Genomic DNA, 16,393 nt, shown 5'->3' on the forward strand with positions numbered 1-16,393 from the left:
GCTACTAAGGTATGAGTTACTAAAATCTTATTAGTAAAATGCATATGTGGGAATGGGTATGCATTTATATATGCATGTATACATGTGTGATAGCATGGATGTGAATGTGTAAGTGCAGGGCAAATATAGCACAGACAGGTTATTTGGGGCACTTACAAGCTGTTTTGTGACAAAGATGGCAAAGACAAATTATTTGGGGACAAAGATTGCACAGACATGGGTGCTGGGCAGGTCCTGTGGATCCAATCTGGGTTCTGAGAAAAGTCCTATGTGTGCAATCTGGGTGCCAGGTCTGTCCTCTAGGTGTATGACCTGTGATTTATGCCTCCAATTTAGGGTTTCCATGCATTATTTATTTGATCTATGCATTTCAATGCTGAGTTTACATGTTATTTTCTGTTGCTCTATACCTGTAAGGCTGGGTTTGTGTGTTATTCAGTTGCTCTACACCTTGAATGCTGTGTTTACATGTGTTGTTTATTTACTCGATACCTGCAAATACAGGGTTTGCATGTCCTATTCCGTTGATCTATACCTGCAATCATGTGTTTACGTGTGTTGTTTATTTGAGCTATACCTGAACTACATGGGGAGGAAAAGAGAGATGTGACACAGTGAAGGAGGGGACAAAATAACCCTGGTGGTGATGACAAAGGAGGAGGAACCACAAGGGTCATGACTTGCATTTCTGTTTCGGGACACTTGCTGGGTCAGCACAATTGATTTGCTATGCAAGTGACAAATTATTGTGCTTATGTGTGGTAAGATTGTGTGGTCATTTTTTTGTTTTTTCTGGGGGGGCTGGGGTAGAGGGTATTATTGCTTGCTACGCAGTGCAGAAGGGGGTTATACAAGCAAATGCTTGCCCAGGGTCCAAATAAATATTAAAGACGAGCCTGACACACTTATAGATATACTCTCACTCTACCATACGTACATATTTAATTCCTCCCTTACCCTCTTACACCCGCATCTTTCTCTCTGGCTGCTTGCACACTGAGCTTTTACCATAGGGTTCTGTAACTTTGTGTGACATGACCCCGCTGCGTTCCCCCTTCCACCGGACTGGTCCAAAATTGATTACAAAGGACTAGTCTGCCCCTAATAATACTATGTATTATAAAATGGGTAATATTTCAATATAGCTAGGCCCCAGTGTAAAACAGTAATTTTATAATTTCCCACGTATTAGGTGTCCAAATTGTGACACCTATGTTGGAAGATGTAGCTAGAGAAGCGAAGGTGTGGGATCCAACCACAACAGGCTTTACTGGAAGGGCCAGCTCACTGCACTCGATAGTGTTGCACAGTGGCCATGTTGGACAACTGTGCTGCTGTATTGGCTGGTCAGGGGGATGCGAGAGTTTCCTCAATTGACCTATGATCTCTGCTGTTAAAAAAATCAGAATAGTGTAGCAGCTACATGGAATAGTGGCCACAAATTGGGACTGTCCTGTGAAAACTGGGATACGGGCAGCATTTACACCAGAATTATGAGTTTCCTTTTTATTTCCTTTTAAGTAAATGTGTTTTGAACACGACTAGACAGTACACGCTAAGTGTGTCTGCCAAATGTGTTTTAGGCTTCTTGTTTACTGGACTACTTTGCTAAACTTTCCCACTGAGATTAATGTTGCCAGCCCTGAACATTACTCAAATAAGCACTGAGAAAATTAAGTTATTTGGTCTATGTGTAAAAATGCTATAATTGATACATATATGCCAGGATATTGGTGTTAAAACCGGACACTTTAATATGACTGCATGGTCTACACTAAATCCAGATACAGTTATGTTACACCGTGTCTGCTGAAGTAGGTGGTAGAGGGATTTATGAGAAAAGCAATAAGTTAGTGTGTTTGCCTTAGCAAATTAGGAAAATCGAAGCCTGAGGTTTGTTGACTTTGAATTATTGCCACTTACCAAGCATCGCAAGGCAGACATTTGTATAATAATTACTGAACTGACTGAATCAACCTGAGGCATCTAGTCTCACAGGTTCACAAGTGGCTACATAGAGACAGACAATGAATATTTACATGTTGGAGAAGGATTTCCAAAATAAGAGGGACTCAGCCATATATTACATGAAGTTGACTGCGTTTAGCCCTTCATAATATACAGTGATGTCAGTGAGACAAAACAAAAATCTCCAACTATTTCTTCTTTAGCGACATAATAAACATTTGTGAGAAAGAGGAAGAGAAAGATAAAGGTTTAATACCTAGAACAACTGTATTGAAAGATACAATCTCCTTGTCCTTGCCATCATTGTAAAATGCCAGGTGCCAAAACCCGACATCTAAGTATTGGACAAACACTGCTTCATTTTGCACCAAGGTCTGGATACTGCGTCGTTCTCTTGGTGATTCCACGACGCTCCATTTCTCTTTTCCATCCAACCGTTCCATGAAGTCATACTGCAATCAAGCAAAAATAAAACAGTGTATTGGCTGGTACTTATAAGGACATCAAAATGGAAGAAACTATAAACAGGCTTGTATTCACCATACATGTGCATCAATATGCAATTCCTACTCTTTAGAAACACACTCATTTGTAAGTAGATAGTTACACAAGTTGAAAAACAAAGACACAGCAAAGTCCATCAGGTTAAATACTTCATATTCTCAAATCTGTTCATACAAAACATAAAAAACAAACCGTTATTGTCATAAAGAGTAATACAAACCCTTCTAGTTAGTTAGCTACACTTTACCTGTTACTGTGTAACACTGAATGCCTGTTTATACTAGGAATGCATCCAACCAATTAATGGAATTCGATAAATCACTTCATCTGGAAGTGCATTCCACATCTTAACTGCCCTCACTGTAAAGAAAATCCTTTTCCTTTGCTTAACATGAAATCTATTATTCTCTAATGTTACAGGACACCCTTGTGTTGAAAATGTATATAAAGTAGTTTAAATATGTATTTTTCCCCCAAGCGTTGGTAAATTAATTTAACAATTTTTTTTTGTGTGACCGGCAAATGATTAAATTAGATGCTTAACTATAAGGAATGTAGACGCAAAAGGGGTTCAGCCATTAAATTATAAGGAATGCAATCTGCATTCATGGGACATAATTTATTTTTCGTCATAAGGTTTCGGTTGCACTGAAACGCCCATCAGCCCCAGGCAGAGGCTTTCCAATAGCACCTTGGAATTTCCGATAATCAGGATTAAAAGTAGTTTATCTGTTATTAATATGTGATGTGAGTGACAGTGCAATAAATGATTGACATACAGTTCGGCAGCATGCCTTAAATATGGAAATATAGATGTCAGCATATATTTTCAGTAGTTTGCATAACAAATGGCACATGAAATGGCACTGACCACTTCCCACTGTCAGATTACACCACATCAATCCATTTACCTGCAAAAGTGCAATTTAGGACAATACACTAGAGCCCCCGGGAACGCCAATAATTTGTTTTTTTAAGACCAGACAGACCAGGCAGGGAACCCGTGAATCACAGATATATGTAGCCTACTCACCTTGCTATAATTAATGAAATGCAATGATAATTCGTGTGGAAGACCATATTTTAAGCAAATACTGTGCGGTATACATTTAAGATATAATTTAATGGAAACGTGTGTTTAAATAATTATAGGTATCAATATTGTCTCATATCATCTCGGCTTAATTGTAATTATGAGTCCAGCCGTTCTGTTCACCATGAATAAAATGCGTATACGTTGCAATCCTGTCCTGTAAAAATCTGTAAAATATGCCGGTAGTTTCAATACATCGTAAATGTAATTTCACAACTGAGCACTGTTAAAAGTTTTTGTGGAAGCGCCAATGATTGAGTCATATGAAAATCCTAATTACCCTCTGACTCTAGAACCCCCTTGACATTTTTTTGCAGATTTATAGCTCATCACTACAGCAATATGAATACTTTTACAGCATAGCTGCATAAGAGAGCATCTCAGGGTCAAACATTGAATCACTGCCCCCAGGAGCTTACAGTCTATTTAAGGCGCCTGAAGCATAAAAGTAGAAGCGAGAGAGAATTATGAATGAACAATTCTCTGTTGGTGTAAGGCCAAAAAAAAAAAAAGTGGTGGCAGTTCCTGAGCCACTTTACAGATTTCCATTCATGGGAACTCTCTGGATCTCCAGGTCATGGTGTTCAGCATCTTGGTCACAGGTCATATTGGGACACAAATTCTTGATCCCTCTTTGCACTCCTGATGTAGCTCCATTCTACGAGCTCAGAATGTTTTTTTGGATAGGAGTGCATCACAGCCATTATTGTCACACTCATTTGTAGATAAAACTTTAAGATAAAGCAATCCTAGACTGAATGGCACCCCAAGCAAGAATACCCCCCCACACACACATTTTTAGATATCGTTATACGTTATCGTTAAATATCGTTAAGAACCTGAAAAAGTATAACGAGATGTGTGTGTGTGTGGGGGGGTATTCTTGCTTGGGGTGCCATTCAGTCTAGGATTGGCCCTGACAGCATCGTCTATACCTTGCCTAATTGTAAAAGTGGATTGAGCTCTTTTATTCTGCCCTATGGCTACCTGAAGGGCTATCCCCAAGTATATCTCTTACTACTCTTGTTTACCGATGTGTATAGCTTCCAAGATAAGAAAACTGTTGCTGCCTCCTGAAGTCTGTGATAAGTTTAAAAAAATACAATAAGTAACTTTTTCTTGCTTATTATTAATTTAGCGTTAATGAACCTATTAGCGTTTTACCAGTGGCATAGAAATTAATCGTGATTTCCCTATTTCACTGCTTTTTCAAATATATGACACAGTTATCGTTGGAAAAAGTCAAAATGATTCAAGTTAAATGGAATTTCCAAACTGTATAGCAAAGAGTTTATGTGTAAACCTATGTATAAAATAAAGTAATGGAAGACATTTATGTTCCATCTTTTGAATGGGGCCATCAATATTATTCGAGTAGAACATTAAAAAGAAAAGGTTTGGTTGCTATATGATTAAAACCGACTGCTTAATGTTTAGTATTCAGATGTAATAAAATGCTTTATTTTTTCATGCAAGGAGAGAATTTTAAACACAGTAAATCGTTGTTTATTCATTTACATACTGTGTTAAAATGTGATGCCTGTCTGCAGGAGCCTTTTTTTTTCTATCCAATATTATAGTCGGACTTTTCCGGTGTTTTAGTGGTCTCATGTCCGAAATGAACTCTGTGTATTGTACTATGTAAGCATAAATTGGGAACGTTCTACATTATGCGACCCTGGCAGGTTTTACCTTTAAATATCACACAAATTCAATTGGAATCTTTATATGTTATTAAATGGTTAAACACTGGACTTTTTTTTGTAGTAACTTGCTTTTAAAGTCAAATGGTTAATTTTAACAGTGGTCCCTGTTAAAAGCTACATGACAGGAAGTGAAGGTATTTTCATTTCCTTCTTAACTCAAGCAGGGCTACCGAGCAGCTAGGATGTCCCAACATCATTACATAAAAGACTGTCAAGATTGCCCATTCACGCTGAGGCAATGAGATAAAGATAATACAACAGCGTTAATGATCATCAAAACCAGGTCAAGATACAGTAGACGGCCCCAATATATTTTGAGAAAATGGCATGTATAATGTAGAAGGATACCTCTCTAGCAAGTAATACAGTATATTTATAAATTGGGTCACACATTTGAGAAGAAGTGTGATCCGAAGTCCATACTTAATTCAAAGTGCAAGAGTATGAAGGTGGATGTTCAGATTTCAAACTCCAGTCATGGATGCTGATGTAGCCAGCACCAGCTTCACGACATTGACACTTAAACTTCTTCAAAGCACACACACAGACACACACATCTATGCTCACACACTAACCCTGGTAACTCACACACTCATCCATCACCTCCAATCTACAGCTTTCACTCTGGCTGTGAGCAGCCTCGCATTACGTGACCCCACTAGGTTCCCCAGAAGTACACCTCTGCTCCTGGTGCACTTCCGCAAAAGGGCAGAGCTTTTGGCCAGACACTCTTCCCCAATTGGAAAAACAGGGGAGAGGCTGTCCCCATGGTTATACCTTTTTGTTGAAGTGCAAGAGTGGCCAGAAAGGCTTCCGTTCCTATACGAAGTTACCCCGTCCTTGTGAAGGGCCACCTGGTCTCCGTGGAACCACCAGGACCCATGTAAGGGTCCTGGTGGTTCCATCTTTGTAGATTGAGGTTGAGGTTTTTTTTGTTCTTTATTGCGAAAAAAGTGATTTCGACTATCCAGAGGAAAAGGGAGTTCAGCCACAATATGCAAAACAAAATTATATACACAGGTATATATGCAGAGTGCTCAAGATCTTTGATTAAAGTAATCCATTCCACTTTATTCCTGTATTGCACCTGAAAGGTTAATATGCCTGGACTTGAAGCAACTATGACACCTTATACCTTATAATACACTAATGAAACCACAAGCATTGTCAGGGTTGCAGGAGTGAGGGGCTGTTTTGTTGTCTATGTGATTGCTCAACTGTAACTTTGAAATGATGGTTGCGCTATTATTATTTTTCACGCTGTCATTCAGTTGCACAAAGTAGAGAAGCACAGCATGCACTATCATAATTCCACAACAGCAGAGGTTGCATTAATATAGGGAAACTATCAATCATTTCTTTGGTCTGATCCAGAGAGCCACTATTCATAGACTGCTCAGTTGAGTCAGATATAAAATTTACAATTTAGGTCACAATATGCAGTGGTAGACATGATCTCCTGTGTATCCAGACTTCTAACATTATCCACGTAATAAAAATAGCATATAAACATATAAACAGATGAAGTTCTGCTTTTCCAAGTCTCTGGGTCATGTCTTTTTTCTCTGGGCAGGAGAGCAGTGTTTGACCACACCAATGCCCCACCTGGCAAGAATATGCATAAGTATAACTATAAGAGCAGTGTCCAGTTTAGTAGTAGAGGTGTGGGTGCAGTCTCCAATGGGCCTCCGCTACATCTGCTTGTCTGTTCATAATTATTATTATTTATATAGCGCCATCAAATTCCGTAGCGCTGTACAATGGGTAGACAGGACATAACAAGTAGTGTAAAACATAACAATATGACTTACAGAAAGAACAGGTGAGGAGCTTACAATCTAGATATAACATAGTATCAATGTATCTCCTCTACTAATATATTTGTGCCATCATAGACATGTATCCCATCTCCTAAACACCAGAGTTCGACATCTTTACCCTCCTTTCTATGTGGAAAAGTGGGACATATAATTAGGTTGTCTAGTTGAATCTTCTTCCACGCAGACAGAATCACTTGTTAGACCTGCAGTTTTAGGTTTTTTTAGCGTTCTCTATCAAAAATTGTGAAATATAATTATGTAATATAAGGAATTTTTATTTCACTGTTAGATAAGTTGAACACCCTTACAGCAAGAAGGAATTAATTCACTTCATTCAAATAGGCGAACGACTATCCTGGATATAAAACAAGAGCAAGGCTTGAGGTTTTTAGAACAGAACAAACTTTTCTGCTGTCAAACCCTATGTTTCTATGAGTAAATTGCTAAAGTATAGCTATACATACATATAACACACACACAAACACATATAAATATACTGTATAAATAATATTTTATTAGCTATTATACATTATGTATATGTGTTGTAGATATCAAACATGCATAGTTTAATATGTTAAGGGTTAAATGTTTTCATATATGCATGCATGAACTTATCAACCCCCCCCCCCTATTTGCCTGTTACCATAGCTACATCACCTCTTTAGGTCAAATGACAGTTGAGAAGCACCTAGTTAAACCATGTGTCACCGTTTAGTAAATTGGGTGCAAACCAGGAGATTTGCAGTCTTGGATTTCAAGCGATTTCAAGTAATTTTATCAGGCAAGTTTGACAGGTGATTATATATTTTCCTTTTAACAAATCTGGCCCTTTCTATATTTATGGGTCTGCATTTATTAAAATATAAAATTAAGTTGACCAGATTATTAAATTTAATTGACAATTTATTCGCTTGGGAAGGTATGTCATATTAAAGTAAAATCGGCTGCAAAATCCAATAAACAAATTGCATAAAGTATGAAATATGTTTAGAAAGATTTCATTTCAATCAAACACGTTTCTAAAATGTACAATAGTCATTTGGTTTTTCAACAAGGAGCAAAGAAAGGCAAAAATAAGTTTGGCTGAATTAAAATGGGGAAAATAGATTATATGAGAAGGCCCTGATTGTAATAATACTGCAGTTAATACACAGATTTTTATTTTTATTACTTTAGGACAGCTTAGCACTTATTGCTATAGTGTTGGGTATAGAGCAAGGCTGTGAAGTATTAGAGTGTCCTGAGCAAATGTTCAGGTCAACAAGAAAATCCAGGAAACGAGGTTTAAACATTCAGTCAAAATCTATATCTGTTTCTATGCTGTTAAGTTATAATAGGGCCCCTTGACCAATAAGGAAAGGGGTTATGATGCTGGCCTATGCAGAAATTCTTTGTGTCCTTCTTTTTCATTGGCCGTGTTTACAACTTTGTATCAAGCAGGTATATAAGCTGAGGTGACACTTCCTTACTTCCTTTTCAACCAGGATCAGACAGGGAGAAGATCTTGAACGTTTCCATCCCCCCGTCTGGAATAGATTGCTAAGAAGACAAACTGGTATTGGGAGAGACCAAGCCAGTGGAAGCCAATGCAACGGGTTTAAAGCTTTTGGTGAATATGATGGGTGTACCTGCCTGACATGCTAACTTGTCTGTCAGCTGGCAGTGGTTAATTACTCAATTTATAGGTGAAGAATACAGATTGATATCATGTTTAGTCACAGCTGTGGTTTGTGGTCCCCTTGCCAGCGCCTAAGAAGACTATATGGTATCTGCAAGTGCAGAAATTGGGAGAGACCGAGCCACTAGGGGCTTATGGCACACTGATTTGGAGCTCTTGGTGTATTCTTTTGGTGTAACTGTCTGGTGTTCCAAACCAGCCATCAGCTGGCAGGTGGCTAATGTCTTAATGTTGGTCTGTGGGTTGGATATGTGTTCAATAAAGCTGTGGCCAAAGCCTTGCCCACAAGTTCCCATCTGGTGTGTTATTAGGGAAGAGTAAAAGTATTCTAGTGATATCTGGATGCTAAAAGGTCTAGGCAGTCATGTAACTTGTGATTGCGGTTTTTGGTCAAAAGAAACAAATTGACCGCCATATTAACATCAACTGAGGAGTGAGGTGTATAAAGTCAACTTAAACATATATGTTGCAAGAACGATTTAAGGCATTGTGCCTATCATGCACTTGCCGAACATTTTTTAAAGCACTCCTATCTATAATATCCTTACGTGTTTACAAAATTTGCTGCGCTTGAATCATAACTGCTAACAGTCGATTTATGGTGCATTAAATATCTCTCCGATTTCCATTCCCTGTTAGTAAAACTCTAAAAAAGAACCACATGCAAGCAACACTACTTTCTTGTGCTGGTAACCTTGGGGGATTACCGTTCGGCCAACATAAAAAGGAACAACGCTGCTTTTTCACTTCAGTTTAGAATAAGGGATACTCTGACAAATAACAGGCTTGATGTTTTGACAATCACAGTGGTATATTACAGGCTTCATATAAAAATGTTTGTATAGCAATTCAAGACTGACACTGCCTGTCTAGTGAAATTACTGTTTCACTAAGCGCTTGTCAAGAAGATTACATAAAAAAAAATAATTAGTAGTTAAAATAATCTATGCAAAGCATGTTGATCATTCTCAGCGTGTAATGAGCAGTGGCCCACGAAATCGGTACAAGTCGAGGTCTACTGATTAGGCTTCACCACATTTTGCTGTCTGTGCAAGTACACCATATGGTATGGAAAATGTGAAGTGGAAATTGTTGGCTTTTGACGCAAACATATTTATAGTCAGCTTAACCATTTGACTACCAGAAAGCTGTGGAAACGTAGACATTTAGGAGACAGCAGACTTCCTGACGTTCTTCTCTTTTCTGCCTGATCATCATTTTATTTATGTGGCTTGGTGCCAGAGGTTGTAGAATCCCCCATTACGGTAAACTACAAAGTGTTGCTTAAATGGACATTCTATGAGCCTACACAGCTGTTGGATGATATGCACAGTATTTTATATATGCACAGTATTTTAGACATGCTAAAATACTAATAAGAACATACACCAATAACATTATGACCACTAACAGCTGAAATGATAATGGTAATCTTGTTATCATGTCAGTGGATGGGATATTTTAGGCGGCAAGTGAACATTTCATCCTCAATGTTGATGTGTTAGAAGCAGGAAAAACAGGCACGCATAAGGATCTGAGTGACTTTTGGTCAAATCCAACAGATAAGCTACTGTAGCTCTAATTGCTGAAATAGTTAACTCTGGTACTGATAGAAAGGTGTCAGAACACACAGTGCATCGCATTTTGTTGTGTATGGGGCTGCGTAGCTGCAGACCAGTCAGGATGACCATGCTGACCCCTGTCCAGTGCCGAAAGCACCTACAATGGGCACTTGAACATAAGGACTGGACCACAGAGCAATAGAAGAAGGTGGCCTGGTCTGATGAATCACGTTTCTTTTATATCACATGGATGGGTGGGTGCATGTGGGTCGCTTACCTGGAGAACACATGGCTCTAGGATGCATCCATGGAAGCCCCACCTTGAAACTTACAGGATTTAAAGGATCAGCTGCTAAGGTCTTGGTGACAGATACCACAGCACACCTTCAGAGGTCTAGTGGAGTCAATGCTTTGACAGGTCAGGGCTGTTATGGTGCCGAAAGGGGGACCTTTACAACATTAGGCAGGTGGTCACCCATGGCACCATAAGCAAAATAAGTAGTATAATCAGGAATGATTAATTTGCTGGTGATGTCACAAACACTGAAAATTGTATTAAAACCGTTTTTCTGACCCATACACTTGCTTGCACAAGTCAATTGTATGCTTGTATATAAATACATTTAACAATAATGTTAAGGATACTTGTTAGTAAAAATGTTTACTGAGGGTATGAAAACGTTTCAAACACTGCTCTAGGAAACAGAAAATCATCTGTATTGTATTTTATTTTTATTTTTATGAATGACTTTATCAATGTACTGCACTGTAGAGAGAAAATGAACATTAGGGAACATTAAGTTGCAAACATCTAATTTGAAATAAGCTGTGGTGCTGCATATTTTTGAAGCTGCTTTAAAACAGCGATTAACTCAATTATTTTATTGCCAACCAACATTTTCATACACATGAGTAATGGGCATCTAGCTGTGGGTTTAAAAAAAGACAATTAATTTTCTCTAGAGCGGCTGCAGTTGGAATTTTGAATAGAAAGTATTACAATATGGACAGTTTCTTGGGCTTTTATTCTATAAGTGTAATAAACAAAAAATATATTTTTTAAATAAACTATCACTAGTACTAGTGTAAAAAAAAAGGACCACGCCAGTCTGCATTTAAAAAAGTTTTTGGGTCGTTCTAAAGAGCTCAGTGCATTCAAGCAAATTCAGTGATATTCTACAGTCAACTGTAAGTGGTATTATTCAAAAGCGGAAGCTGAATTGCATTGACTGCAAAAACCACCAACGCTCTGCTGATTCCATAGCGGAAGAGTTCCAAACTTCCAATGGCATCAATATTAGCATAAAAACTGTGCGGCGGGAGCTTCATGGAATGGGTTTCCATGCCCAAGGAGCTACATGCAAGCCTCACATCACCAAATACATTCTTGCAGTAATGGGAAATCTTAATGCTTCAGCATGCCAAGACATTTTGCACAATGCTATGCTTCCAACTTTGTGGGAACAGTTATTACTCCAGCGTCACTATGCCCCAGCGAACAAAGCAACTCCATAAAGACATAGTTGGATGAGTTTGGTGCAGAAGAACTTGACTGGCCTGCACAGAGCTCCGACCTCAAGCCCAATCAAACTCTTTTGGGATGAACCGGAACTGAGATTACGAGCCAGACCTTTTCGTCCAACATCTGAGCTCACAAATGCTCTACTGAATGAATGAGCAAACATTTCCACAGAAACACTCCAAAATCTTATGGAAAGCCTTCCCAGAAGAGTGGAAGCTGCTATAGATGCAAACTACATATTAATGTCTATATATTTAGAATGCAATGTCATCAAAGTCCCTGTTAGTGTAATGGTCTGGTTTCCCAATAATTTTGTCCATATAGTATACTTTAAAATCAAGGCTGAGACTACTATATAGGCAAAAAGGAAATTTCCTAGTGCATAGAATTCAAAGCTTGTAAGCTCGCATAACCATGAAGTTCTCTCAAAGATAACATTCAAGAGCATGGAGTTTCTCAAGAGTGCTAAAACCACTTGGACCAGCCCGGTTTAAAATTCCTATACTGTAGATTTTAGCAGTTTAAACAGCACTTTGATATAAACACCTATTTTCTATAATTCCACCTAAACATGGCTATTCCAAAGTGAAGATAATATTCTTCCAACTGTATTCTTTATTTTTTTTATAGAAGAGATTTAAATACAGTTTACATTATTTTTTAAGGGATCTTAAAGATCTTACTTTTTAATACTGACATACATTTATAATTTTCACTATTACCTTAATTTCTTAGCGTTTTTTCATTTTTTCCAAACATATATTTTTTTTGTATCATAGAAGTCCATAATACTTAAAGTTCTCATATTGGCGTTAAAGGATAAAGAGTTAAGAATACTTCTATATAGCTTGGCTTTAGATATTTCCTTGAAGAGGGTCGACACGGAAGACAGAAGCAATAAAAGCTGACATTTCTTGCAGGCTACACGCTGTTCTGCTCAGCTGGGTTTGGCAGCTCTCATTGCCTTCCCAACGCGCGCTGTCGATTTTACCTCAGTTGGCAGGGCAAGCTCAGCAGTAGGTCTAATCGAAGAGTAACTGCAAACTGAAGCAAAAACTTCATGTTTTTGCCCTTTTTTGAGTTCTCAATTTTGATTTGTGAGGAGATCTTGAGGGTGACCACGCATGGATCAAAAGTTAAGCGCATTCTAGTGCACGCTTATCTTAAGCCTCCTAGAGCACAGTGAAGTTCATGGAGGCTCAAAATGGTCAAACCAAAATAGCTGATAAATGCCACACTCATCTATTGATTGAATATGGTGGAATGTGATATTAGTACTGACCTACAGAGTTCTGACATTCCAGAAGTTCTCTGTTGACTGTTTAAGGTCATGAGGTTTTGAAGATATATAAAACACAATAAATCTATGCCAACAGAAGTTGATAATACCGCACTATAATAAAAACTAAAAGAAGCCACTGTAAAAGTTTTTAGGACAAAGTGGGACACATTGTAAATAATTAAGAATATGGGAATGCTGACAATAAAGCAGCAGTTGCATGAATAGAATTTCACACACATCACCAGTGAGTTCTTTAAAGACCAAAAATATTCATCACCTTGCTCACACAATGCTTTGCCCATTTGTTTTGTGTATAAATACTGGCTCATGCATCTTCAAGAGACAGCAAAGGTGGTTTCATTCGTAATTATTTTGCCATTGAACCACTTAAAAAGACCTTTGGAATGCCATCCAATTTTAACTCACATATTTGTAATATACAAATTATGGAAAGATACACATGAATGTAATGCTGACATCTAAACTTCAAACTTTTGTTAAAATTAGCCCAAGACCCATTCCTGTGCCTAATGACAGAAAGTATAATGTGGCCATCATATTACTACCAAACTTCATTTTAAAACATTACTCTATTGAAACAGTCAAGAACGGGGGCAGTTTTAGTGCACTACAAATGACAAGACAGAGGCTGCTTATGGACGGGGAGCTTTTGCTTGGTTTTTTATTTATTACCGAGCTGCCTAAAACATATGAGGGACAATTTCTGTTGACATAATTAATTAAGGTGTTATATGGAGTTAACTGGATTGAATGGAGCTCTATCCAGAGCAGCAGGTATGTCCATTTTCAACTGAAAAACGTCAATTAAATAAATATTTTTGTTGAAAATGTTGTACACATACTGCCCTATGAATCACAAAATAGGCTTTTGATAAACACTTCAGGCCCCCTTGTGTCAGTAGCTCCCTCATACACTGTACTAGGCTTAAGTGGCAGTGGCTATGGTCCCAGCCCTTTAGCAGCTGAACCTTGGGTATGGTGGTGGAGGTCTGCATGAAGTTACAGAGGTTGCAGAGTGATGAGATATGACATTTTATCTCAGAGCCCGATATCAGGTGGCACATAGACCTTAAAGAAGTTAGTGTCTTCTCTTTCACAGACCTCCATTGCACTACAAAACTCAGGATGATGGGGGCTCTGGAGCAGGTATCTCTGAGCTAAGGGTGGGGTTGCACTAGGGCCCCTCTAGAGGAAGATTGCTCTGGGTCCCAGCCCAGAAGTGATTTTGCACCTGGATAAAAAGGTAATTTTGCTTTGTTTTGTATAATGCCGGTTTCTCCTGCTTTTGCTAGGTTTTTATAAAGACCATTGCCTTTCACTTTTCTTTTATATTCCTGGCTCAATTACTGCATCCAAGGTGTTTTAATTTTACATTAATACTATTACATATTCATGAAATACAGGACTCTTAACTGCTTAACAGAGAAGTCATTGCCTGAGGGAACTGGTAGCCTACTGGCTCAGATGGTGAAGCATCTGGATTGAAGCAAAAAAACCCTTTATTTCAGTGTCAGTTACTTAAACACGGAGCAAAAGTTGCCAGTTGATATAGACTACAATAAGAAAATATCACGTTCAAAAGAGATTAGCTTAGACAGTTAAGAAGGTGAGAAGGTCCTCCTGAGAAAACTGAAGGTGTTCCCTATTGATGTGAAAAGACAAAGTAAAGTGCTTTGCGGGAGGGCTTTAGTGATCAACAAATCAGATGAGATGATTAAATGAGAGAACACATAGGGAACAGTATGCCATTCTTGTCTCTTGATCTACTGTATCTTATCACCGCCAGCTATTAATAAGTATACCGAACACCAAAAGACCCGGACCTTATTCGGTGTACTGTACATAAAATGAGCTGCCTCTGATTTTATAGCTCATGACAAATTGTTATTTAAGTGATAGTATTAATTGTAGTGTATTTATTTTAAAGTAAAGTTTAATGCTAAGTGACCAGTCTAGAGATTTGTTTCACCTTATGTGGCATTTAACTGGTTGGTACACATAAGCAGCAGCACAAATCCACTTTTGTACATTTTCAATACATACCTGGGCATGAGATGGTGGAAGGCCCTTCCTTATATAGACTCCAAAAAGTGCATCCTTTCCCAATGAGATATTAAATTTTAGGAACTGTGGTTGAATGACATGGATGTGAGACCTCCAAAACACTCCTGCTGGCACCTCCTGGGTGATCCTGCGTCCAATTTCCACTTCCCCGTTGTCTATGCTGCTATTTCTGACCGCGGGCCATGGTCCTGTAACAAGAGAATCAAAAAACATATGGAATGTTTATTTTTCTGTACTGCATGATTAAAGGAACAAAACCGTCTGTATTAGAAATAGCTGGATGGGTGATTTCCTAGAAGCGAGTCCTTGAGGAATCTTGAACTGCATTAGATCTACTTTAATCTTGACTTATTACCTCCAAAAAAGAAAGGTTGAATGGGTTGCCATTAAATGTATATGTTCTGATCAAAACCTTCCTTCGGTAAACACATCAAAGTTTCCTGGCAACAAAGTATTTGTAAAATCGGAGCTTTGTTTGTTAAATTTAAAGTTCAATTAGTGAAAAAAAATTCTCTGAAAAATGCACTATATTTTGTACTATTTTTAAAATACGGGCATTTTAATAAATGATTTTCCATTCATTTTTATTTACAGAGATCATATTTTACATAGACTGAAATATATTGCAGAATGCATAAAAGAAAAGTGCAGTATCTGTTAACCACATCCCACACACTACATTCACTTTAATGGTATATATTCCTAGGTCTGATTTCCATATCCACCCGCTGAGCTTCTCCCATTACCCCTGAATATTTGTCAAGCTACAAATAATATCTCCTGACACGAGTTTTAAATAGTAATTTGCAAGGGGAAAAACAATGCAAAGAGCTGAAATTAAAAATGTGACTATACTACCATAATATGACTGCTATTTTTCCCTTCTAAAGTGTGAAATTTACAACAAATATTAATGGCATAGTTTTTCTCAAGTAGGGCTTGTCATTTTCACTAAATTTTCAAATAAAGATTAAGTAATAAAAAAAAGATCAGTCAAGAAAGGACAATGCCTTGCCCTCAAACTCACTAAAAGAATTATATTTAAATACCTTAATATACCTTAATATATTAATTAACAAATCCAATTGGATTTAATCTTTAAAATTCCAAATTAACATTTTGGAAATGTTACACGTGCAACAAAATTCATTGTAGTAGTAGATGTTTCCTCTT

At 37.8% G+C, this 16,393-nt stretch overlaps 1 protein-coding gene across 1 annotated transcript in view; it reads right to left on the minus strand.

Annotated features, from left to right (window-relative positions):
• TENM2 (teneurin transmembrane protein 2) overlaps positions 1-16,393 on the minus strand; it is a 418,814-nt gene that overhangs the window by 133,079 nt on the left and 269,342 nt on the right. The window contains exons 7-8 of the mRNA XM_053463637.1: positions 15,200-15,408; positions 2,225-2,420 (exon numbers count right to left, since the gene is read on the minus strand). Of these exons, the coding sequence (XP_053319612.1) occupies positions 2,225-2,420; positions 15,200-15,408 (405 nt within the window). The remainder of the gene's footprint in view (positions 1-2,224; positions 2,421-15,199; positions 15,409-16,393) is intronic.

The sequence above is a fragment of the Spea bombifrons genome, chromosome 4, assembly GCF_027358695.1.
Source record: "Spea bombifrons isolate aSpeBom1 chromosome 4, aSpeBom1.2.pri, whole genome shotgun sequence".
Lineage (NCBI taxonomy): Eukaryota > Metazoa > Chordata > Amphibia > Anura > Pelobatidae > Spea > Spea bombifrons.